The sequence below is a fragment of the Hippocampus comes genome, unplaced genomic scaffold (genome assembly GCF_001891065.2).
Source record: "Hippocampus comes isolate QL1 unplaced genomic scaffold, H_comes_QL1_v1.1 scaffold10, whole genome shotgun sequence".
In the NCBI taxonomy this organism is placed as follows: Eukaryota; Metazoa; Chordata; class Actinopteri; order Syngnathiformes; family Syngnathidae; genus Hippocampus; species Hippocampus comes.
The window spans coordinates 1,113,894-1,134,936 of NW_017805001.1; the positions used below are offsets into that span (position 1 = coordinate 1,113,894).

At 43.9% G+C, this 21,043-nt stretch overlaps 3 protein-coding genes across 19 annotated transcripts; 2 read left to right on the forward strand and 1 right to left on the reverse strand.

Moving 5' to 3' along the window:
• The first annotated feature begins 75 nt into the window (after window positions 1-75).
• Window positions 76-2,798, forward strand: rnf113a (ring finger protein 113A). Its single transcript, XM_019896269.1, has 10 exons — window positions 76-276; window positions 364-443; window positions 785-883; window positions 1,000-1,107; window positions 1,223-1,332; window positions 1,687-1,793; window positions 1,860-1,949; window positions 2,038-2,131; window positions 2,202-2,308; window positions 2,657-2,798. The coding sequence occupies exons 1-10, from the start codon at window positions 171-173 to the stop codon at window positions 2,725-2,727; spliced, it is 972 nt and encodes a 323-aa protein (XP_019751828.1). The 5' UTR covers window positions 76-170; the 3' UTR covers window positions 2,728-2,798.
• strada (STE20 related adaptor alpha) lies at window positions 2,793-11,804 on the reverse strand. Of its 10 annotated transcripts, XR_002171231.1 has the most exons (14): window positions 7,921-8,050; window positions 7,709-7,766; window positions 7,435-7,492; window positions 7,010-7,038; window positions 5,381-5,483; window positions 5,006-5,127; window positions 4,801-4,909; window positions 4,586-4,709; window positions 4,169-4,340; window positions 3,889-3,993; window positions 3,543-3,811; window positions 3,429-3,471; window positions 2,980-3,196; window positions 2,793-2,904 (listed from the first exon to the last, which is right to left on the reverse strand). XR_002171231.1 is itself a non-coding variant. In XM_019896156.1 (13 exons), exons 2-13 carry the CDS (start codon window positions 11,471-11,473, stop codon window positions 3,041-3,043), a joined length of 1,302 nt encoding a protein of 433 aa, XP_019751715.1. In that variant the 5' UTR covers window positions 11,474-11,519; window positions 11,674-11,804; the 3' UTR covers window positions 2,793-3,040. The 10 variants fall into 10 exon arrangements, 9 of the variants coding, with proteins under 9 accessions (XP_019751715.1, XP_019751706.1, XP_019751731.1 ...); XM_019896156.1 differs by lacking the exons at window positions 5,381-5,483; window positions 7,010-7,038; window positions 7,435-7,492; window positions 7,709-7,766; window positions 7,921-8,050 and adding exons at window positions 9,134-9,236; window positions 10,763-10,791; window positions 11,188-11,245; window positions 11,462-11,519; window positions 11,674-11,804 and having other exon boundaries at window positions 2,793-3,196; XM_019896147.1 differs by having other exon boundaries at window positions 2,793-3,196.
• Window positions 8,107-20,760, forward strand: ddx42 (DEAD (Asp-Glu-Ala-Asp) box helicase 42). Of its 8 annotated transcripts, none has more exons than XM_019896086.1 (18): window positions 8,107-8,142; window positions 12,708-12,929; window positions 13,010-13,160; window positions 13,340-13,386; window positions 14,226-14,262; window positions 14,551-14,703; window positions 15,196-15,300; window positions 15,386-15,505; window positions 15,583-15,759; window positions 15,911-16,039; window positions 16,128-16,227; window positions 16,325-16,372; window positions 16,843-16,940; window positions 17,561-17,837; window positions 18,014-18,240; window positions 18,731-18,841; window positions 19,088-19,192; window positions 19,640-20,062. In XM_019896086.1, the coding sequence occupies exons 2-18, from the start codon at window positions 12,715-12,717 to the stop codon at window positions 20,060-20,062; spliced, it is 2,523 nt and encodes an 840-aa protein (XP_019751645.1). In that variant the 5' UTR covers window positions 8,107-8,142; window positions 12,708-12,714. The 8 variants fall into 8 exon arrangements, with proteins under 8 accessions (XP_019751645.1, XP_019751663.1, XP_019751636.1 ...); XM_019896104.1 differs by having other exon boundaries at window positions 8,117-8,142; window positions 12,711-12,929; XM_019896077.1 differs by lacking the exon at window positions 8,107-8,142 and adding an exon at window positions 11,813-11,895.
• The last annotated feature ends 283 nt before the right edge of the window (window positions 20,761-21,043 follow it).

A 21,043-nucleotide genomic window follows, 5' to 3' on the forward strand; every position in this document is an offset into this window, starting at 1 on the left:
ACTGATCAAACATCATGTCCAACGGAATTAGTCGATACTGTATTCATTTTTGTTTAGTTTACGCAAGCTAATCAAATTTTCATTCAGGTAATTCGGTCCCAATACTTCCAAGTCTGTAGAGGGCGCTGTAGGGAAAGAGTTCTGTATTGTTTACAAACTCAGTAGACAAGATGGCGGAGGCGGACAAGTTAAAAGAAGGTTCTTGCACTTTCTTGTTCAAAAAATCTAATAAGAAATTTTCTGGGAGAAAAAGAAAGGCCAGTGACAGCGATAAAGGTACCAGTGCTGATTGAAATGATATTTTTACGGTTGCAAGTAATTGTAATGTGTTAATGTGTTTCTACGTTACGATCCCATGCTCAGATGGAAACAGTGATGAAGAAGTCAGCTCTGTGGTCAGAAAGGATAAGAGAGAGACGCGAGTAAACCCGATGATTCAAAAGGTATTATAATAAATTAAAGTACAACTGCTAATTAGGATCGGGGACTCTTTCTTTGTGTTTTTTGTGAGGACTATTTTGTGCGTCCTCGCTGACGTGCACTGATTCCACGAACATGACTGAGAGCAGCCAGTTTGGCAAACAAAAACCAAAACTTGATTTGATGTCAGAATGGGGGAAAATCTATTAAAATCAGAAATTGGATGTTTGTGGTTTTTCGGCCCAAGTTGCACTTCCCAGCCATACTTTTACCTGCAAATAATATATTTAATTGAAAGCATTTTTGGTTAAAACAATAACAAAAAAATCTCAAGATAGTAGCTTCGTGTGTCATTTGTATCCAGTCCAAGAAAGTGGAGAAAGAGGCTGTATCCTCAAGTGAAAGCGACGATGATAAGGAGGACAAGAAGATAACCATTTCCTACAAGTCAACACGTTCGGCTGTGAGTTGATATGATCACTATTAGATGTTTGATCATGATTATTAATAGTAGATAGGCACCACTTGGTATGTAATATAGCACCACACCATTCACTTGTACTGTGCACCTACTAAAAGAAACCAGAGGGCCCAGAGGACATGGGGGCCACGGCAACGTACCAATTGGACACAGAGCGCGACAAGGATGCTCAGGCCATCTTTGAGAGGAGCCAGAAAATCCAAGAGGTAAACCACACATCAAAATGTGCAGATATTGACTTAGCCAAGGGTGATTCAGTTTATTGTCTAACTGTGTTTCTCATGATTGCTTCTGGATGAACCCCCCTTGTGTCCTTTCCAGGAGCTGACGGGTAAGGAGGACGATAAGATCTACCGCGGCATCAACAACTACCAGAAATTCATCAAACCCAAAGATACTACCATGGGCAATGCGTCCTCTGGCATGGTCCGGTGGGTAACCATCAACCACTAATTCGGATTGAGCGATTGGCAGCATAGGGTGGTACATGTCAAAATGTCTCCACCCTGATGTTGATGAAAATAATGGGTTAATCTGCTTTATTCTGCAGTTAAATCACTGCTTTCATATGCATAAATGTTTTGCCATGTTTTTACCAAGGGAATGGCAACATTGATGTTGCTATTGGAATATTTGCCACGCTGTCATGTTACTATTGTAAGGAGAGCACATCACTCGAGTCCGCTAAAAACAAACCAATAATAATAATCGCCCCGCCCTCCCGGTAATCGACAAACCCGTCACAGTTGCGCAGTCCTCCTGCTCATTTGTGGCTGAACTAACAGGAAAGGACCCATCCGAGCCCCGGAGCACCTGCGAGCCACGGTTAGGTGGGACTACCAGCCAGACATCTGCAAAGACTACAAGGAGACCGGATTTTGCGGCTTTGGAGGTAAATAAAAGATGTAAACAGCAAGTCAGTAGGCTAGGTTGTTATACCTTCGGGTTCTTTTGTCAGACAGTTGCAAGTTCCTCCACGACCGATGCGATTACAAGCACGGCTGGCAGATCGAGAGGGAATTGGAGGAAGGCAGATATGGCGCCAATGGTGAGCACGGTCACAGCTACAGATGAAACCATTCAAACACCATTATCATGACCAAAATATTTTGTTCTTCCTTAACATTGCGCTCTAGATGAGGAAAACTACGAGGTGAGCAGTGACGAGGAAGACTTGCCGTTCAAGTGTTTCATCTGCAGGGAGTCCTACAAGAATCCCATCGTCACAAAGTAGGCAGCTCTTTTGGTTTGAATTGTTTTAGTGCTTGCACACTGCAAACTCGCATTTACCTCCGCTCAGGTGCCGTCACTACTTCTGCGAGGCCTGCGCCCTTCAGCACTACCGCAAGTCCAAGCGCTGTTACGTGTGCAACACTCAGACCAACGGTGTCTTCAACCCCGCCAAGGGTGAGTCCCTCACTCTCCCTGCGCTTCACTTGCCCGCTACTGCTGGAAGTTTTGGCCTAAAAGTAGAATTTTCTTTCACCCTCAAAAAGTCTTTGTTCAAATTAAATTTTCACCATTTCTTTTTTAAATCAAAAATGTGCCCCCCTCTACACCTACTGTACATCACACAAAAAGTGAACGTAACTCCGTAAGATGCAGTCATGTTACTTGTTTTTCCTACAGGATAAAGAATATGTATTGTCTGTCTCCATGTGTTGCTGCCGTTTGTGTTCAAAATAAAAAAAATGGAAAAAAGATACAAGTCAATTAATCACCGACCACCTGCACGTAATTTCATGTTTCTTTCAGACTTGCTGGCCAAGATAGAAAAACGCAAAGCCGCTTCGGAACTGCCGCCATCCGACGAAGAGGAAGACTGAAATCTCCTCCACCTTTTCCCCCTGTTTGTGTGTACAATGTGAATAAAGTTATATTTTTTAGCAAGTGGAAACATTGCTTTTATTGTCAAATCTGTAACATTCATGCACAGGAGCCAGTAAACGAACATGCAAGCGTGTGGGTTGAGTGCGAGGTAGAGTATCTTCTGTACAAAGCCTGAGAGGAAAAGGAGGCCATTTTAAGACAATGACAAGAGACGTCAAAGGAAGTGAAACAGCGACCGGCTCGTCACCTCTGAGAAAAGCAACGTCTATTTATTTACACACGGACACGGCTCGTCCCTGTCCGCCGACGTCAGAAGTCCCAGTCGTCCACGTCCAGGTGGCTGAGGCCCGATTCGAGGCTGGCCAGCCTGGACGGTGATGGCTGCAGCTGTGAGCTTTCGCCACTGCCAATGGGCGACGCGGGCCTCAGCAGCTCGGGCAGCGCCTCGGAGGGACGCCGTTTGATCTGAGAGATACGGGCACACAATCCTTGTTCATACAGGGTGGGGCAAAAATGGGTACAGTATACACTCAATTTGACTGCATTGACAGGTTATGTTTTCATTCATGCGAAAACCTTTTCTGTCTTCATTCCCACTTCCCTATCGCATTCAAAATTGCCTTCACTCTCCTCTTTCAAGAGCTATCGTGTTCCCCGTGGCCTACAATGTCAGAATAGATTCCTGTGTCATACACACCTGTTTAAAAAAGGGATGACCTATGAGAGCGGAGGCAGAGGGTCTAAATGAAAAAAAAGAGGAGGAAAAAAAATTGTCAGTTTTATGCAGTTTTATTGCTGACACTCACCCTACCTCTTCTCCGGGTCCCTCTGAAGACACAACTCGACAAAGGCGTGAAAGTGCGGCGAGAAACTGCGATTGTACGGGTGTGCAGACGAGGAGGAGGGAGCTGGTTCGCCGTTGGAGTGGCGGACTCCGCCAACGCTGCCGCCTCCTCCCGGTCCTTCGCAGATGCCCGAGTCTGCGCCGGAGCGCGACGGCTTCATGGAGAGCTCCTCCGGCGGGATAGTGGTGGTGTCCAGCAAGCACGGCACTGTCCCGTTTAGCTTCTCCAGCAGCATCTGAGCAGTGGGGGGGGTACGTGAGTTTGAGTCCTTCGTGAGATGTCCAAAATCAGATGGCTGGAATATCCGCTTACTTGTGTAGCTGGCATGTCCTTAAAGGGGACGTGTCCGTTAGCTAGCTCACATGCTGTGATGCCCAGGCTGTAGATGTCTGAGCGAAAGTCATAGCCCTGTAGGTTCTAGAAGGGGGAAAAAAAAACACACCTGAAAACAATAAATGTTTCAGAGAGCTGTACACAGGTCAATGATTCAATTCAAAGGTGTTGCATGTAAGTGAAATAAAAAAAAAAAAATGGCCCTAAATAAATATTGGAAAACAAACTGCGAATGACGGAAAGTGAGATTTCGCCGTACCTGTTGCAGCACCTCGGGGCTGAGCCACGGCAACATCTTGACGCTGTTCTGCGGGAAGTCATGCACCACCTTGGCCCGCTGGCCGTGTCGGATCAGGCTGAAGATGCTGCGAAGGCCAGACATGCGCACCTGGCCGTCAGCGGCAATCAGCACGTGGCTGGCCTTCACGCTCCTGCGCGTGACACAAAATCAATACCTTGTTTCATGAACTAATTATACACCGGCATGCACCATCTTTATCAATATCTCTTGTTTTGGATTTGAGTTGAATTTCGTTTCACACCTCTTCAGTGCTGATTTGTGTTTGTATTATTTCGGTTGTACATTAATTATTCATGCGATCTGTGAATATTGCTGCTGCCACAACGTACTTTTCCTCATGAGATTAATATATAATCCATCTATCCATCCAAGTACCTGTGCACATATCCCATTTGGTGGATGTACTCCAGGGCTTTGAGGATGCCCAGTAGGATGTACGCGATGGTGAGCTCACTCATTCCGTCAGGAAAATATGTGCTGACAAGCTCTCTGGCCGAGCCTGGGGGAGAAAAAAACACCCCCAATAATGTTCAGTATGACTTGTGAGCATAAAATGTACAGTGATTGGTATCGACGCACAAGCATCTCACCATACGCCATTAACGGAGTGATGACCCACAGCTCGTTCTCGGCGATGAAGACACTTTTATAGGGCAAAATGCTGGGGTGATGAAACAACTTGGACACGTGCAGCTCGGCCTACGGGAGCGACATTAAGCAGCGAAAGACGCGAGGGGTTGTCTCTTTTGAGTTCATTTGTCTCGATCAGATGACGACTTTCAGATTGATGCCGACCTGCAGGTACGCGACCATGTCGTTCGTGCATGACTCCAGGTCGATGCGTCGTATGGCCACGTGCTCCCCAGTGGGTCTGTATTGGGCCCGGTTCACCGTCATCAGGTGGTCCAGGCCTTGACCTGTTCAGAGACAAAGTGATGAAAAAGTGATGACAAATTGTGCCCCCCCCCCCCTTCCAGCATTTTAGTTGCCCATCCCTGATTTAGACAAAAGCGGTCCTTTGCCACAACCTGGAGGCATCCATACACTTACGGCACAGTATGGACCTGTTTAGAGTTTATGGATTTTCCGTCTCCGCGGCAGAGCTTGATTCCTATCAAACTCGGATGGTGCAGGTTGACTGTATTAACGAAACGTGGGGAAGGAGCCTACCGATAACAGCGAGCAGCTGATAGGCGCTGCTGTCGGGGAGGAAGCTGCCCATGGTGTCTCGACGTGGGAGGGACGTCACGCTTTCCCTACTGTCCTCATGGGCCTGGACAAAGACGCAAGAAAGGACACATGGAAGTTGAACTTGACATGACAGCATTGACTTAACAAGGACCAAAAGACGCCCAATTCCCAGTTTGTTCCAAATATGCTCTGACTTATCCGTGTCAAACTAATTAGTCACCATTTATTATGTTCTCCTCGCCATTTCGGGGGTTGTCACGGAGCACGATTGTGGGGCAAGTGAACAAGCGGTCTTTTCCTAAATCAATTCTGACAGATGTAGGACATGGGCAGGTGTGTTTTAAAAGATGTTAGATCTGCTGCTTGTGGTAATTCACATACAAGACCTTAAATCAAGAAAAGCTGTGTTCCAAAGCGATCCACAATTGAGACAATTTGAAACACATTTGAACAGAAAAAAAATAACTGCAGACATAATATAGAAAATACTGTGTTTTGTCATATCTGTGCACGTGCCTTTAAGAGGCGGAGCAAGGTGAGGTTAGGTGTGATGCAAGAACGAGTCTGTGGCTGACAACAGGTGAGTGGCTCACTGTCTTTTACTGTTTTTCTGGCCCTTCAATAAACAGTTGAAAGGTGCATCGACCGTTGCTCTCCTTTCCCACACACGGGAACAGTACTCTAAGTATAAGGTGCAAAAAACCAAAACAAAACATAAAAAGCTTTGTATCAAGGACAAAAAATGATAATCCACAAAACAGGTGAACGCTGAAGTGGATAATGCAGATTCTCAACATGATGGAGTGTACTCAGTGTGTGAACAAGGTGTCAAAACCCACAATTCCATTCGTACTATCAACAGCAGGTTATCACCATAACGCATCTTTGCAACAACATACTGCGAAGCGGGAAACCGTGAATTTGCGTGAGGGTCCGCCGTGTCACTGTTTCCAAGGTGATGTACAGAAAAAACAAATCCGGGTACAATGTTGTAACCTGTGGAGGTGGGGCGACGAGGAGAGACTGACAATCCAAGGTGACGTTCGTCAGGCGGGCGTCGCCATGCATTGCCACAGTGGAACACGCCATCCAACTCCCAAAAGCCGCACGGCATGAGCGAACACCCGGGACTAACATGCGCCCTATGTGATCTCCAAACAAGCTGCCATTTTGCAATGCTTTTTAATAGAACTCGATCGAAATAAAGAGAAGGGGCTGGGCGAAATGGCCTGATCTAATTTTCCAACGAAATCATTTTTTTCCCCCTGATTGCTTATTGAAAACAAAAAAATGATTACATGACTCAAAACAAGCTTTGCTTTGTTTTTCCCTTTCTGAAAGAGACGTGTCCATTGTTGATGCTTGATCCATAGGGACGCATGTGAGCACCTGGTGTGACCTTCCTGCAGTGAGTGGACTTAATACCAAGCACGTCGTTTGCCAACGCCGGGCAAACACGGAGCAGTTACTCATGCATACTGAATAAGTGTGACGACATATGTGGTCGGTGGGCTTCCACACGCAGGGATGAACCTGTGCGCACACACGCGCCATGCACGCGCACGACAGGCACGGAGGGGCGTGGCGATGCGGTGACAGGACACTTACTTCCCCGTGACAGAGTTCCTGAGATTGCTCTGTGGTAGAAAGACCGCATCAGTGACATGAAGACATCAACACACATCAACACCATCTTCTTGACTAGTTTTAGGGGACCACCTCCCCGGAGCCTTCAAAGAGGGTATTGGCCACTGAGCTGGCAAAGCAATGAGTGCGACTGTATTCAACATTAGAGGCTCAGTTACACAAATCACCGTGGTCATAGTGACGTTCTCAACTAAGTATATAGATGTCCTTCCCTGACCGTGCACAATGACTGCACCTGGCCAAATAGTTACACGTATGTAACCCAACCGTGACAAAATATTCCAGCGCCTAAATGTACAAGGAAGTCTTTTTTGTTTATTGGATCCTTAGGAGTTATTATACAAGAATGACCGATATTGTCTTCTGCTTTGAGGGTTGGGCCTCACCTCCAAACAACTCCAAATCCCGCAGGCTCTCCACACTCAATTTCTCAGACACCCAACGCTGACAGACACAAGGTTACAATTTACGGACAAACAGGGAGAAAAAGAGGAAAGACGATTGAAGCATGAACGAAGACAACTTCCACAGTTATCACATCTGCGATGCATGACTCACAACACTCACAAAGGCAGCTTGTACAACCCTCTCAATTGAATGACTAGACTAAACAAGATTCGAATCTATTTCACTGAGAGCATAATGGTAAACAGGACTTACAAGAAAAGACATTGATCCCTTTGTTTCATCTAATCTTGAAACCAAGTCCAGGGAATACCTATGAAAGCACATGTAAACGTTCAGTTGTCATGGTGAAGTGCACTGGCAAACGATGCTAACACCCGTTGAACTGACGTTAGCTAGACTCGCTCACGACTCTTTCATTAAAACATAAACCCTCATGATGCGATGTATTTAACGTGTTCACTTACCGTTTAAACCATACAATGTGCGGAACGACAAAGATTTGACTAAAATTTTACATTAACACAAGTAAACAAGCTTTCCATCCTGGGGGCACCGCCGAGAGCTAACTGTTGGTGTCGCTCATGACAAACGTCATACATTAGGAAACTGGACGCGCAGATGACGTAGGCGTTATTCCTCCGCTGTAAAAACAATTCAAGGGCGCTTTTTGGGACATCAAACAACAGGTAAAGTAGGGATATTATGGCTTCTGTGCTAAATTGAAAGTGCAATATGTTATTTTTATGTGAAATGCACATTATTGTGTCACGCCACATGCATGTATAAAGCATGCGCACGCTCATAACGGCCTCAGTTCGTGGCCTGTCGAGCAAGCTAATGCTAATGCTAAAACGTCGTCATCGCGCTTTCGCTATATTGATTTGATTCTTATATTTTAAATGTCCACGATGCAAACATTTTCCGGGTTTTGGATGGTATTTGTTATTATTTACGATGCACAGATTTAGACGTACCTTTGTCAAGCAACCGATTCGTCGCACCTCCATTTTAAGATAAAAATCTGCACGTAAACAAATCTCTTTTTATAGGGGAGTTGAGTTTACTTGAAATGTAATACGAACATGTGTCCAGAATGTCGCTGAAGCAAAGATTTGTGATTAAATGGGTTAATTTAACATACTAATTCTGGGATATCCACACTGGACATTTCATTAGGTACCCCTAGGTTGTCAAAATGGCGTCCAATTAAAGATAATTAAAATTTGAATATAGCAATAATTGTACTGTTGCCACTCACAAGGGTTTAGGGTCAAAGATCTATTGCTGCCGAAACATAGTGTTCATAATGGCCTGTATCAATTGTTTAGACCCAATTGTAAACACCCAACTATGATACTAAAACACCTAAATGTGATCAGCTGTTACATGCGGACCTTTCTCTACATAACCTTGATTAGTTTATCATGGTCATGTTTGTGAAATGAGGCAAATTACTTTTGGGGGGGGGGGGGTTTTGTTTTTTTTTTTTTTGTTGCCCATCCCTGATTTAGACAAAAGCGGTCCTTTGCCACAACCTGGAGGCATCCATACACTTACGGCACAGTATGGACCTGTTTAGAGTTTATGGATTTTCCGTCTCCGCGGCAGAGCTTGATTCCTATCAAACTCGGATGGTGCAGGTTGACTGTATTAACGAAACGTGGGGAAGGAGCCTACCGATAACAGCGAGCAGCTGATAGGCGCTGCTGTCGGGGAGGAAGCTGCCCATGGTGTCTCGACGTGGGAGGGACGTCACGCTTTCCCTACTGTCCTCATGGGCCTGGACAAAGACGCAAGAAAGGACACATGGAAGTTGAACTTGACATGACAGCATTGACTTAACAAGGACCAAAAGACGCCCAATTCCCAGTTTGTTCCAAATATGCTCTGACTTATCCGTGTCAAACTAATTAGTCACCATTTATTATGTTCTCCTCGCCATTTCGGGGGTTGTCACGGAGCACGATTGTGGGGCAAGTGAACAAGCGGTCTTTTCCTAAATCAATTCTGACAGATGTAGGACATGGGCAGGTGTGTTTTAAAAGATGTTAGATCTGCTGCTTGTGGTAATTCACATACAAGACCTTAAATCAAGAAAAGCTGTGTTCCAAAGCGATCCACAATTGAGACAATTTGAAACACATTTGAACAGAAAAAAAATAACTGCAGACATAATATAGAAAATACTGTGTTTTGTCATATCTGTGCACGTGCCTTTAAGAGGCGGAGCAAGGTGAGGTTAGGTGTGATGCAAGAACGAGTCTGTGGCTGACAACAGGTGAGTGGCTCACTGTCTTTTACTGTTTTTCTGGCCCTTCAATAAACAGTTGAAAGGTGCATCGACCGTTGCTCTCCTTTCCCACACACGGGAACAGTACTCTAAGTATAAGGTGCAAAAAACCAAAACAAAACATAAAAAGCTTTGTATCAAGGACAAAAAATGATAATCCACAAAACAGGTGAACGCTGAAGTGGATAATGCAGATTCTCAACATGATGGAGTGTACTCAGTGTGTGAACAAGGTGTCAAAACCCACAATTCCATTCGTACTATCAACAGCAGGTTATCACCATAACGCATCTTTGCAACAACATACTGCGAAGCGGGAAACCGTGAATTTGCGTGAGGGTCCGCCGTGTCACTGTTTCCAAGGTGATGTACAGAAAAAACAAATCCGGGTACAATGTTGTAACCTGTGGAGGTGGGGCGACGAGGAGAGACTGACAATCCAAGGTGACGTTCGTCAGGCGGGCGTCGCCATGCATTGCCACAGTGGAACACGCCATCCAACTCCCAAAAGCCGCACGGCATGAGCGAACACCCGGGACTAACATGCGCCCTATGTGATCTCCAAACAAGCTGCCATTTTGCAATGCTTTTTAATAGAACTCGATCGAAATAAAGAGAAGGGGCTGGGCGAAATGGCCTGATCTAATTTTCCAACGAAATCATTTTTTTCCCCCTGATTGCTTATTGAAAACAAAAAAATGATTACATGACTCAAAACAAGCTTTGCTTTGTTTTTCCCTTTCTGAAAGAGACGTGTCCATTGTTGATGCTTGATCCATAGGGACGCATGTGAGCACCTGGTGTGACCTTCCTGCAGTGAGTGGACTTAATACCAAGCACGTCGTTTGCCAACGCCGGGCAAACACGGAGCAGTTACTCATGCATACTGAATAAGTGTGACGACATATGTGGTCGGTGGGCTTCCACACGCAGGGATGAACCTGTGCGCACACACGCGCCATGCACGCGCACGACAGGCACGGAGGGGCGTGGCGATGCGGTGACAGGACACTTACTTCCCCGTGACAGAGTTCCTGAGATTGCTCTGTGGTAGAAAGACCGCATCAGTGACATGAAGACATCAACACACATCAACACCATCTTCTTGACTAGTTTTAGGGGACCACCTCCCCGGAGCCTTCAAAGAGGGTATTGGCCACTGAGCTGGCAAAGCAATGAGTGCGACTGTATTCAACATTAGAGGCTCAGTTACACAAATCACCGTGGTCATAGTGACGTTCTCAACTAAGTATATAGATGTCCTTCCCTGACCGTGCACAATGACTGCACCTGGCCAAATAGTTACACGTATGTAACCCAACCGTGACAAAATATTCCAGCGCCTAAATGTACAAGGAAGTCTTTTTTGTTTATTGGATCCTTAGGAGTTATTATACAAGAATGACCGATATTGTCTTCTGCTTTGAGGGTTGGGCCTCACCTCCAAACAACTCCAAATCCCGCAGGCTCTCCACACTCAATTTCTCAGACACCCAACGCTGACAGACACAAGGTTACAATTTACGGACAAACAGGGAGAAAAAGAGGAAAGACGATTGAAGCATGAACGAAGACAACTTCCACAGTTATCACATCTGCGATGCATGACTCACAACACTCACAAAGGCAGCTTGTACAACCCTCTCAATTGAATGACTAGACTAAACAAGATTCGAATCTATTTCACTGAGAGCATAATGGTAAACAGGACTTACAAGAAAAGACATTGATCCCTTTGTTTCATCTAATCTTGAAACCAAGTCCAGGGAATACCTATGAAAGCACATGTAAACGTTCAGTTGTCATGGTGAAGTGCACTGGCAAACGATGCTAACACCCGTTGAACTGACGTTAGCTAGACTCGCTCACGACTCTTTCATTAAAACATAAACCCTCATGATGCGATGTATTTAACGTGTTCACTTACCGTTTAAACCATACAATGTGCGGAACGACAAAGATTTGACTAAAATTTTACATTAACACAAGTAAACAAGCTTTCCATCCTGGGGGCACCGCCGAGAGCTAACTGTTGGTGTCGCTCATGACAAACGTCATACATTAGGAAACTGGACGCGCAGATGACGTAGGCGTTATTCCTCCGCTGTAAAAACAATTCAAGGGCGCTTTTTGGGACATCAAACAACAGGTAAAGTAGGGATATTATGGCTTCTGTGCTAAATTGAAAGTGCAATATGTTATTTTTATGTGAAATGCACATTATTGTGTCACGCCACATGCATGTATAAAGCATGCGCACGCTCATAACGGCCTCAGTTCGTGGCCTGTCGAGCAAGCTAATGCTAATGCTAAAACGTCGTCATCGCGCTTTCGCTATATTGATTTGATTCTTATATTTTAAATGTCCACGATGCAAACATTTTCCGGGTTTTGGATGGTATTTGTTATTATTTACGATGCACAGATTTAGACGTACCTTTGTCAAGCAACCGATTCGTCGCACCTCCATTTTAAGATAAAAATCTGCACGTAAACAAATCTCTTTTTATAGGGGAGTTGAGTTTACTTGAAATGTAATACGAACATGTGTCCAGAATGTCGCTGAAGCAAAGATTTGTGATTAAATGGGTTAATTTAACATACTAATTCTGGGATATCCACACTGGACATTTCATTAGGTACCCCTAGGTTGTCAAAATGGCGTCCAATTAAAGATAATTAAAATTTGAATATAGCAATAATTGTACTGTTGCCACTCACAAGGGTTTAGGGTCAAAGATCTATTGCTGCCGAAACATAGTGTTCATAATGGCCTGTATCAATTGTTTAGACCCAATTGTAAACACCCAACTATGATACTAAAACACCTAAATGTGATCAGCTGTTACATGCGGACCTTTCTCTACATAACCTTGATTAGTTTATCATGGTCATGTTTGTGAAATGAGGCAAATTACTTTTGGGGGGGGGGGGTTTATGTTTTCTTTATTTTTTCCACAGCAAGGCAATGAATTGGAATAAAGGTGGTCCCGGTGTGAAGCGTGGCTTTGGCTTTGGGGGCTTTTCCCTCGGAGGCGGGAAAAAAGAGGAATCATCACTCCCCCAGAAATCCCACGGGTCGTTCAAGCCACCAGGATCAAGCGGCAGCGGCTACGGGAAGGGCCAATTGCCATCTTTCTACAAAATTGGTACCAAAAGAGGCAATTTTGACGAGGAGAATGCGTGAGTGTTCCCTCCCGGGTAGCAGAAAACACACATGAACAGAAGTACAGAAATAAAATTGACAAACTTTTCCCAACAAGGTACTTTGAGGACGACGAGGAGGAGTCCAGCAGCAACGTGGACCTGCCGTACATCCCGGCAGAAAATTCACCCACACGGCTGCAGATGAAGTCTGGCGGCGGCTCAGACAGCGATGACGATCCCCTTGATGCCTTTATGGCTGAGGTTGAAGTAAGCGTGATTCGCTATTTATTATTGTTCTGTTCTGGGGCTGGGTGGATCATCGGTTTTATCGATTAATTAGAGTTGATGTGCCAGATTTTTAATTTATCAATCATTTTCAGTTTTAGGTCTTATCACCCAGCCATGTTTTGTCTAACCGTCTAACTAAAAAATGTCTTCTCTCCCAGAACCAAGCGGCAAAGGACATTAAGAAAATCGAGGAAAAGTCGGCCAAGTAAGCCTATCTTGAGTTTTTTCTGACAGTCTTACGTAGGTGTTTAAATTGAGTGCTTTAGCAAGAAGGAAAATGCCCGCAATTCAAATAGATTGTTGTGTGGCACCAAAAAAAGTGATATGCCAGCATTTCCTTTCTGCTTTTATGGCTTCTGTAGTACGGAAGAGCATTAGGGTCGCACTGAAAATGTATATCGTAGGCTTGTTCGCCTCACATAAGATTTTGTAAAATTACAATTTATTCTCCTAACATATGACACAAGGCTTGTAAAATTACGACCGCATGAACATGATGGCTCGATTCTCAGTTCAAACTTATAGAATTACTTTTTTCTTGTAACATTACAACTTCATAATCCTCGTCTATATTTTGCTCACATTCCTACTTTATTTTTGCGCTGTATTGCGTACTTTTTCTCATTACAATTCTATATTCTCATGATATAATTTTTCCTGTAATTCAACATGATTCTCTTAAAATTGCAAATCTTGTAACGTTACATAAAATTCCAACTTGTACTTTGTATTTGAACATTACAATGTAATACTCTTATCATTATTTCTTTTTTTCTTCCCCCCTTTTTTTTACAGTACATCTTTTTCTCATAAAACAATATTATTCTCATTACATTATGAATTGTCACCTTTTTATTGGTCAGTGAACTTAATTTTTAATTTCCAGTGTGGCCCTAAGACTCCTTTGTACGGTAGTTGGCATACTATCAGGTAAACGCAGTGAGCCACATGCTCACACGGGTGTGAGGGGGGTGGGGGGGGTCTCTCTTGGGTGTATGAACGAGCCGCAGGGAAGTTTTTTTTTTTCTCCGCTTGTCATTTCAGGGGTATTCGCGATGACATTGAAGAAGAAGATGAACAAGTGAGTAGTGAGACCTTCGCAATACTTGAACCATATGATCGCATCTCTTTGTCGATTGAGAAAACATCCCCCCCTCTCCTTCTTTGCTGTACAGGCAACATGTAGGTTGTATTGGATATTCACCGTGCTTATTCTTGTCTTTTTTTTTTTTTTTTTCCTGTGCAGACAACAAAGCATGTTTAAGTGTTAAGTTCAGAAGGATCATTCCAAAATACTGACTGACAAAATTCGATGTGTCCTTATTATTGTCGGTTCAGTTCTAGACATGCGCTGTTGTGCTTTCTGCAGGAGGCCTACTTCCGCTACATGGCCGAGAACCCCACCGCCGGCCTGACGCCGGAAGAGGAGGAGGAGAACGTGGAGTATGACAGCGACGGCAACCCCATTGCCCCCGTCGCCAAGAAAATCATTCTGCCCCTGCCTCCTATTGACCACTCTGAGGTATCGCAACGTAATCCCTCTGATATCACAGACCAAATGTTCATTTCCGGTTAGAAGCGAGATTCAGTCGACCGCTGCCATCGCCAAGCTGTACCAGTCAAGCATAAATACAGAATACATATTATGTTTTAGAATGATAGCTATTGAATATTTCAGACTGCAAGTTGATACAGCAGTCAAAAAAAAAAAAAAAAGCATCATGAAGAAGAAAAACATATAGGTCGCTCCAGAGTATATGTTGTTGGGGGAAATTCATTGCACGCTCTGAAATACCTTGTTGCAACTTTGTATATATTTGTTGCAAGTTGCTGGAGTTAAATGATGACAAAGAAGAATTTGGAGGAAATTAGCGCCCGTCCTTTCATACAGATTTTCACCTATTGCCTGTGGGTCCGGAACGTAATTCTGGCAATGAAATAACGTGTGTTAAGTGATAATGTAGAGTGAAATGGTTTTTAAAAATCTGAGTATAGAATTGGCGCCCCTCCATAGATTGATTACCCGCCGTTTGAGAAAAACTTCTACAATGAGCACGAGGAGCTGAACAGCCTGACTGGAACTCAAGTGGTCGAACTACGGCAGAAGCTCAACTTGCGAGTAAGTATTCATACAATCTTGTAACGAGTCATATACTACAAATGTCATTTCCCCAAAGCACTGATCCTGAATTCTAATGTTTCAGGTGTCTGGCGCCGCGCCGCCTAAACCATGTACGAGCTTCGCCCACTTCAGCTTTGACGAGCAGTTGATGCATCAGATCCGCAAGTCCGAGTATACTCAGCCCACTCCCATCCAGTGCCAGGTTTAGCGAAATCCTCACAAGTATGTCAAGAAAAGTGAAAACACATTTGATGCGGTGTTTTCTGGGTTTCTCCGTAGGGCGTGCCAATAGCTCTGTCAGGCCGCGACATGATAGGCATCGCGAAAACCGGCAGTGGCAAAACAGCGGCATTTATCTGGCCCATGTTGGTGCACATCATGGACCAGAAGGAGCTGGAGCCCGGGGACGGGCCCATTGCCGTCATCGTGTGCCCCACCAGGGAGCTCTGTCAGCAGGTACGGCGTGCTTCGGGGTTGGGCGTTTCAAGCAGGGTCATGGATTCCATATATGTATTCAAGCCAGGTTAAGGTTTGCTGACTAAGGTTTTAGACCTGGCGTGGCTTTTCAAGCAAAGTTTGGGGTTCTAATTTCTTCCTCGTTATGCAGATCCACGCTGAATGCAAGCGCTTCGGCAAAGCGTACTCTCTGCGCTCAGTGGCGGTGTACGGAGGAGGCAGCATGTGGGAGCAGGCCAAAGCTCTGCAGGATGGCGCAGAGATTGTGGTGTGCACCCCGGTAAAGAAAAACAACATTCATCCAAACCTACCCACTCAAAAAATGACAACAAATTGATATGAAATTTGTGTTGTTGTTTTTTTCACAGGGTCGTCTGATTGACCACGTTAAAAAGAAGGCCACATCTCTCCAGAGAGTGTCGTACCTCGTGTTTGATGAGGCAGACCGCATGTTTGATATGGGCTTTGGTGGGTTGAAATTACATTACAAAATACTCTACATTAAAAAAAAAAAAAAAACTTGAAAATGAAGAAGTCATACAAGTTCTTTGTTTCATTTTTTCAGAGTATCAAGTTCGATCCATCGCCAGCCATGTGCGTCCTGACAGACAGAGTGAGTGCTTTTCATTTTTTTTTTACTCAATGAATTAAAAATCCCATAAATATAATGAATACAATTCCCGCCAAAGCACTTTTGTTCACTACCCACTCAAAAAATGACAACAAATTGATATGAAATTTGTGTTGTTGTTTTTTTCACAGGGTCGTCTGATTGACCACGTTAAAAAGAAGGCCACATCTCTCCAGAGAGTGTCGTACCTCGTGTTTGATGAGGCAGACCGCATGTTTGATATGGGCTTTGGTGGGTTGAAATTACATTACAAAATACTCTACATTAAAAAAAAAAAAAAAACTTGAAAATGAAGAAGTCATACAAGTTCTTTGTTTCATTTTTTCAGAGTATCAAGTTCGATCCATCGCCAGCCATGTGCGTCCTGACAGACAGAGTGAGTGCTTTTCATTTTTTTTTTACTCAATGAATTAAAAATCCCATAAATATAATGAATACAATTCCCGCCACAGCACTTTTGTTCAGTGCCACCTTCCGGAAGAAGATCGAGAGGCTGGCCAGGGACATCCTGATGGATCCCATCCGCGTGGTGCAGGGAGATATTGGAGAGGTGCCGCTATTCATAATCAATGTCGAGCATTATTATGAGGTCACAACAGGGTTTCAAATTTGGATGTCTAGGTAAGATTAGGGTTTCAAAAAGTGTATCAAGACAGGTTTAGGGTTTCCAATTAGCATTTAAAGACAGTGATCGGGTTTCAGATTAGGGTTTCAGCACAGGATTAGACACGGTTATGGTATCAAAGTAGGAGTTCAATATTTTAAAGAAATGTTTGTCAAGTTTATGGTTTCAAGCAAATCATGGGGGTTTTTAAGACAAGGGTAGGATTACAAATTCAGGTTTCCAACAAGTTTAGGGTTTCAGTATAATATACATGAAAAGAAAAAGAAAGTACACTATCGATTTCACTGTTGTTGTTTTTTGTTTAAACGTAGCATTTGACTAATTTTCCCAAATAATTTGGGGAAATGTACAATTGATAAATCATTATTTTTATTTCACTCTATGTATGATATATGGATCAGAATGATGATCTCAAACTTCCGATACATGGCTGATGTCAGATGGAATCCTTCAATGAATTAAGCATTTGCTCTGCGTTACTTCAGGACCCGATTCTTAATGGATCAACCCGTTTTATTTACTTTTTATTTATTTATTTTTTTCAGGCCAACGAGGACGTTACACAGGTGGTGGAGATGCTGCCGAGTGGCACGGACAAGTGGAGCTGGCTGACGCGGCGCCTGGTGGAGTTTACGTCCAGCGGCTCTGTGCTGATCTTCGTTACAAAGAAGGCCAATTCGGAGGAACTGGCCACCAACCTGACGCAGGAGGGCTACAGCTTGGGCTTGCTGCACGGCGACATGGACCAGAGCGAGAGGAACAAGGTCATCAGCGACTTCAAGAAGAAGAACCTGCCCGTCCTGGTGGCCACCGACGTCGCCGGTGAGTTGGCGCCATCGCATTGGGAAAGTAGTCATGTTTAGTTTTTGTTATGTCCACCTTACCGGCACCTCATGGGCTGGAGTGTAACTGCAACATTTTACACTTTTTTTTTTCATCCAGATTATTTAGGCAGAGGTCATATTGTTATTTTTCTAATTTTCAACTTCCTTCTGCAGCCCGTGGTTTGGATATCCCGTCCATTCGCACAGTCGTCAACTACGACGTGGCGCGGGACATCGATACACACACGCACCGCATTGGCCGGACGGGTAGAGCTGGCGAGAAGGGCGTGGCCTATACCCTGCTGACCAACAAGGACACCACCTTTGCCGGGGACCTTGTGCGCAACCTGGAGGGTGCAAATCAGAGCGTCTCCAAAGAACTGATGGACTTGGCCCTACAGGTAAACCACAAAGTAACGGTTTGGGTCAAAAATATTTGGATGAGGTTGGAAAAAAAAATTATGGTAAAATATAAATTATTTTAATGATAATCAATTTTCATTACATCATTTATAATTAATTGTAATTCACCAAAACATTATTGTCATTTTTAATTGACTAATATCATAAAAGTCAACATTAAATTTGTCATTTTTGTTTCATGGGAAAAAAAATTATACTAAAATAATAAATCATGCATATTGTATTGAACCACTGATTTAATGCTTTGCAAGCATTTTTAGCAATAGAAATGTTACTCATGTTTTTGTATTCGAAAACCTTTGTTGATTAAATAATGCATGCTAATGGCAAAAAGATTTGTAACTTAATTATTTAATGTAGTCATTTTTGCTATTTACACTAAATCAATTCACACAAATGAATAACTTCAGCTGACGTACTACTTTTGGAGAAAACTTTTTATATTGTGTTCTTTTTTTGAAATTCTAGAATCCATGGTTTAGGAAGTCCAGATTCAAAGGTGGTAAAGGAAAGAAGCTGAACATCGGCGGAGGAGGACTTGGTTACAGAGAGAGACCAGGATTGGGCGCTGACACCTCTGTGAGTTTTTATATACTGGTTCACAATTATATTTTATATTGCTGGGATTCACAACCAAGACACTTTTGTGTTTGCAATTTTACATTAAAGAAAAGCAACAGAAATCAACACATGCGCTCCACACGTTGTTAAAAGAGACCATATCTGTATGGGCAGGAGATCCTTGGATTTTGATGAGGCGTGTGATAAACAAATAAATCTTAAATTAAAAAAATGGAACAAAACTGGCATTTGTTGACTTTGCAGGATCGCAGCAGCACAAGCAGCGTGTTGGCTTCTTTGAGCGGCTATGACAAACCTAGTAGCGGGGCCATGGGAGACCGCATATCTGCCATGAGGCAAGCCTTCCAGGTACAGTTCTAACTTGTTTTTTTTTTTTTTTTTTTTGGGTCTTGTGCTGTAAACCAGGGATCATAAATCTGTTGTCATCATTAGGATTACCCTGAGTGGGTGTATATTGAATTACTAGCGGTGTAGTGTCACACCAAAAAAAAAAAAAACAAGGGTGTAAATTAACAGTTTTGTACAGTAAGAGAACATGCAAAATAAACTGCTTTTGTTTTGATTCTAAGTGAACAGATTTGCAGAGGCTCACTGAATTACTGCTCCAGCATTTGGTTATCATTTTTATGATGGATAACGACTTTTAACCTGGCGTCAAGGAACAATAATGGCAAGCAACAGCGGCAGCTGCATCTGTCCAGCGGGCTTTGTGTTTGACACCCGTGCTGTAGACTGCCGCTTCATTTATTTCAATCTTTTTACACGCACAATTTGTCAATGATTGCGTCTTCCCAGGCTCAGTACAAGAGTCACTTTGTGGCAGCGTCCGGCAACCCGCCCAAGCTTAGCGCCAAGTCCAGCAGCTCGTCCGGCTGGACCAGCGCTGGCAGCCTGAGCTCTGTGCCCACCGAGTCGCCCAGCGGCGCAGAGCGGGCCCAGGCCGTCGCCGCCTCTTTCGCCCTGCCGGGCTTCACCAGCGCCGGCTCCCTAAGCACTGTGTCCACCGCGCAGAGCAGCGTCCCGACACCCTCGCGGGAACGCAGCGATCGTGATCGAGAAAGGGACCGCAGCAGCCACAACAGCGACAGCCGCGACAGCCGCAACGGCGATGAAAGCAGGCGGGACAAAGAGGACAGAAGGAGCGACAGGGACAGAGGAGACGATAGCTTCGCTGTACCCGAGCCGCCAAAACGTAGAAAGAGTAGGTGGGACAACTAATGGTGAAAACATTGCAGATAAATGCAGCTACTGTACAAAACCCATCAAGACCGCTTTGTCCGCAGCATCCAGCAATAGTATGGAGCCCCAGGCATGACCTGGGGAGGGGAAAAATTTAATTGTGGCCACTATACAGCTCTGAAAAAAAATGGACCCCCTCTCCCCCAATAAAATAAAACACTGGGTTTTTCCTTAGTATTCACAAATTTTCATCTGGAATGAATGTGCTGAATAACAGTGCTTGTGTTTGGAATACAGTAGTGTGAGTGCTTTACAGAATGAAACAAAAATTCTCATATCCCTATTAGATAGCAAAATCAGAGAATTGAACCTTTTGTCTGCACGTTATATCTATATTGTTCCCAGAATGATTCCCCCCCATGCCCTGTTTTGGGGCTCCTTCCATACATTTTATTCACATCAGTTCATGTTGTGCCCCCCTACCCCCCTTACAACTGGACTGCTGGTGTGTGCTTCATTTCTTTAGAAAACAATGCAAACTTTTTGGTTGTTAATAATACAAAAAAAAGTGCTCTGTGATAATGTCGAACATGCTTGTTATTTTTCTTCTATTTGAGTTGTAGTGAAGAAGTGCCTTCCCCTGGCATGAATCTCTTCTGTATGCTCTAGACTGCTTTTTCTCGTGTTCATTAATTCATTCATACAAAAATGTTTTATTAAAGACTTTTGAACGCATACTCTGTTTTGTTTTTTTTTCATCAAACATTGAATGTCTTCATTACAATGCAAAGACATGCAGATTGTGTAGCATGCATTTTGAAGAGGTGGATCATTGCACTGCAATAATATTACACCAACTGATTTTCCTCAGCATTAAAATGGATGATTGGTTTGGGTCACAGTTCTGATGGTGTGCTTTCCGTTTTGGAGTTTGCATCGGTTTTTTCCACATGGGCCTACTCCCGCTTCCACAACATCCCCCAAAACATGCACGAAAGGTTCACTGCATCCAAACACTGT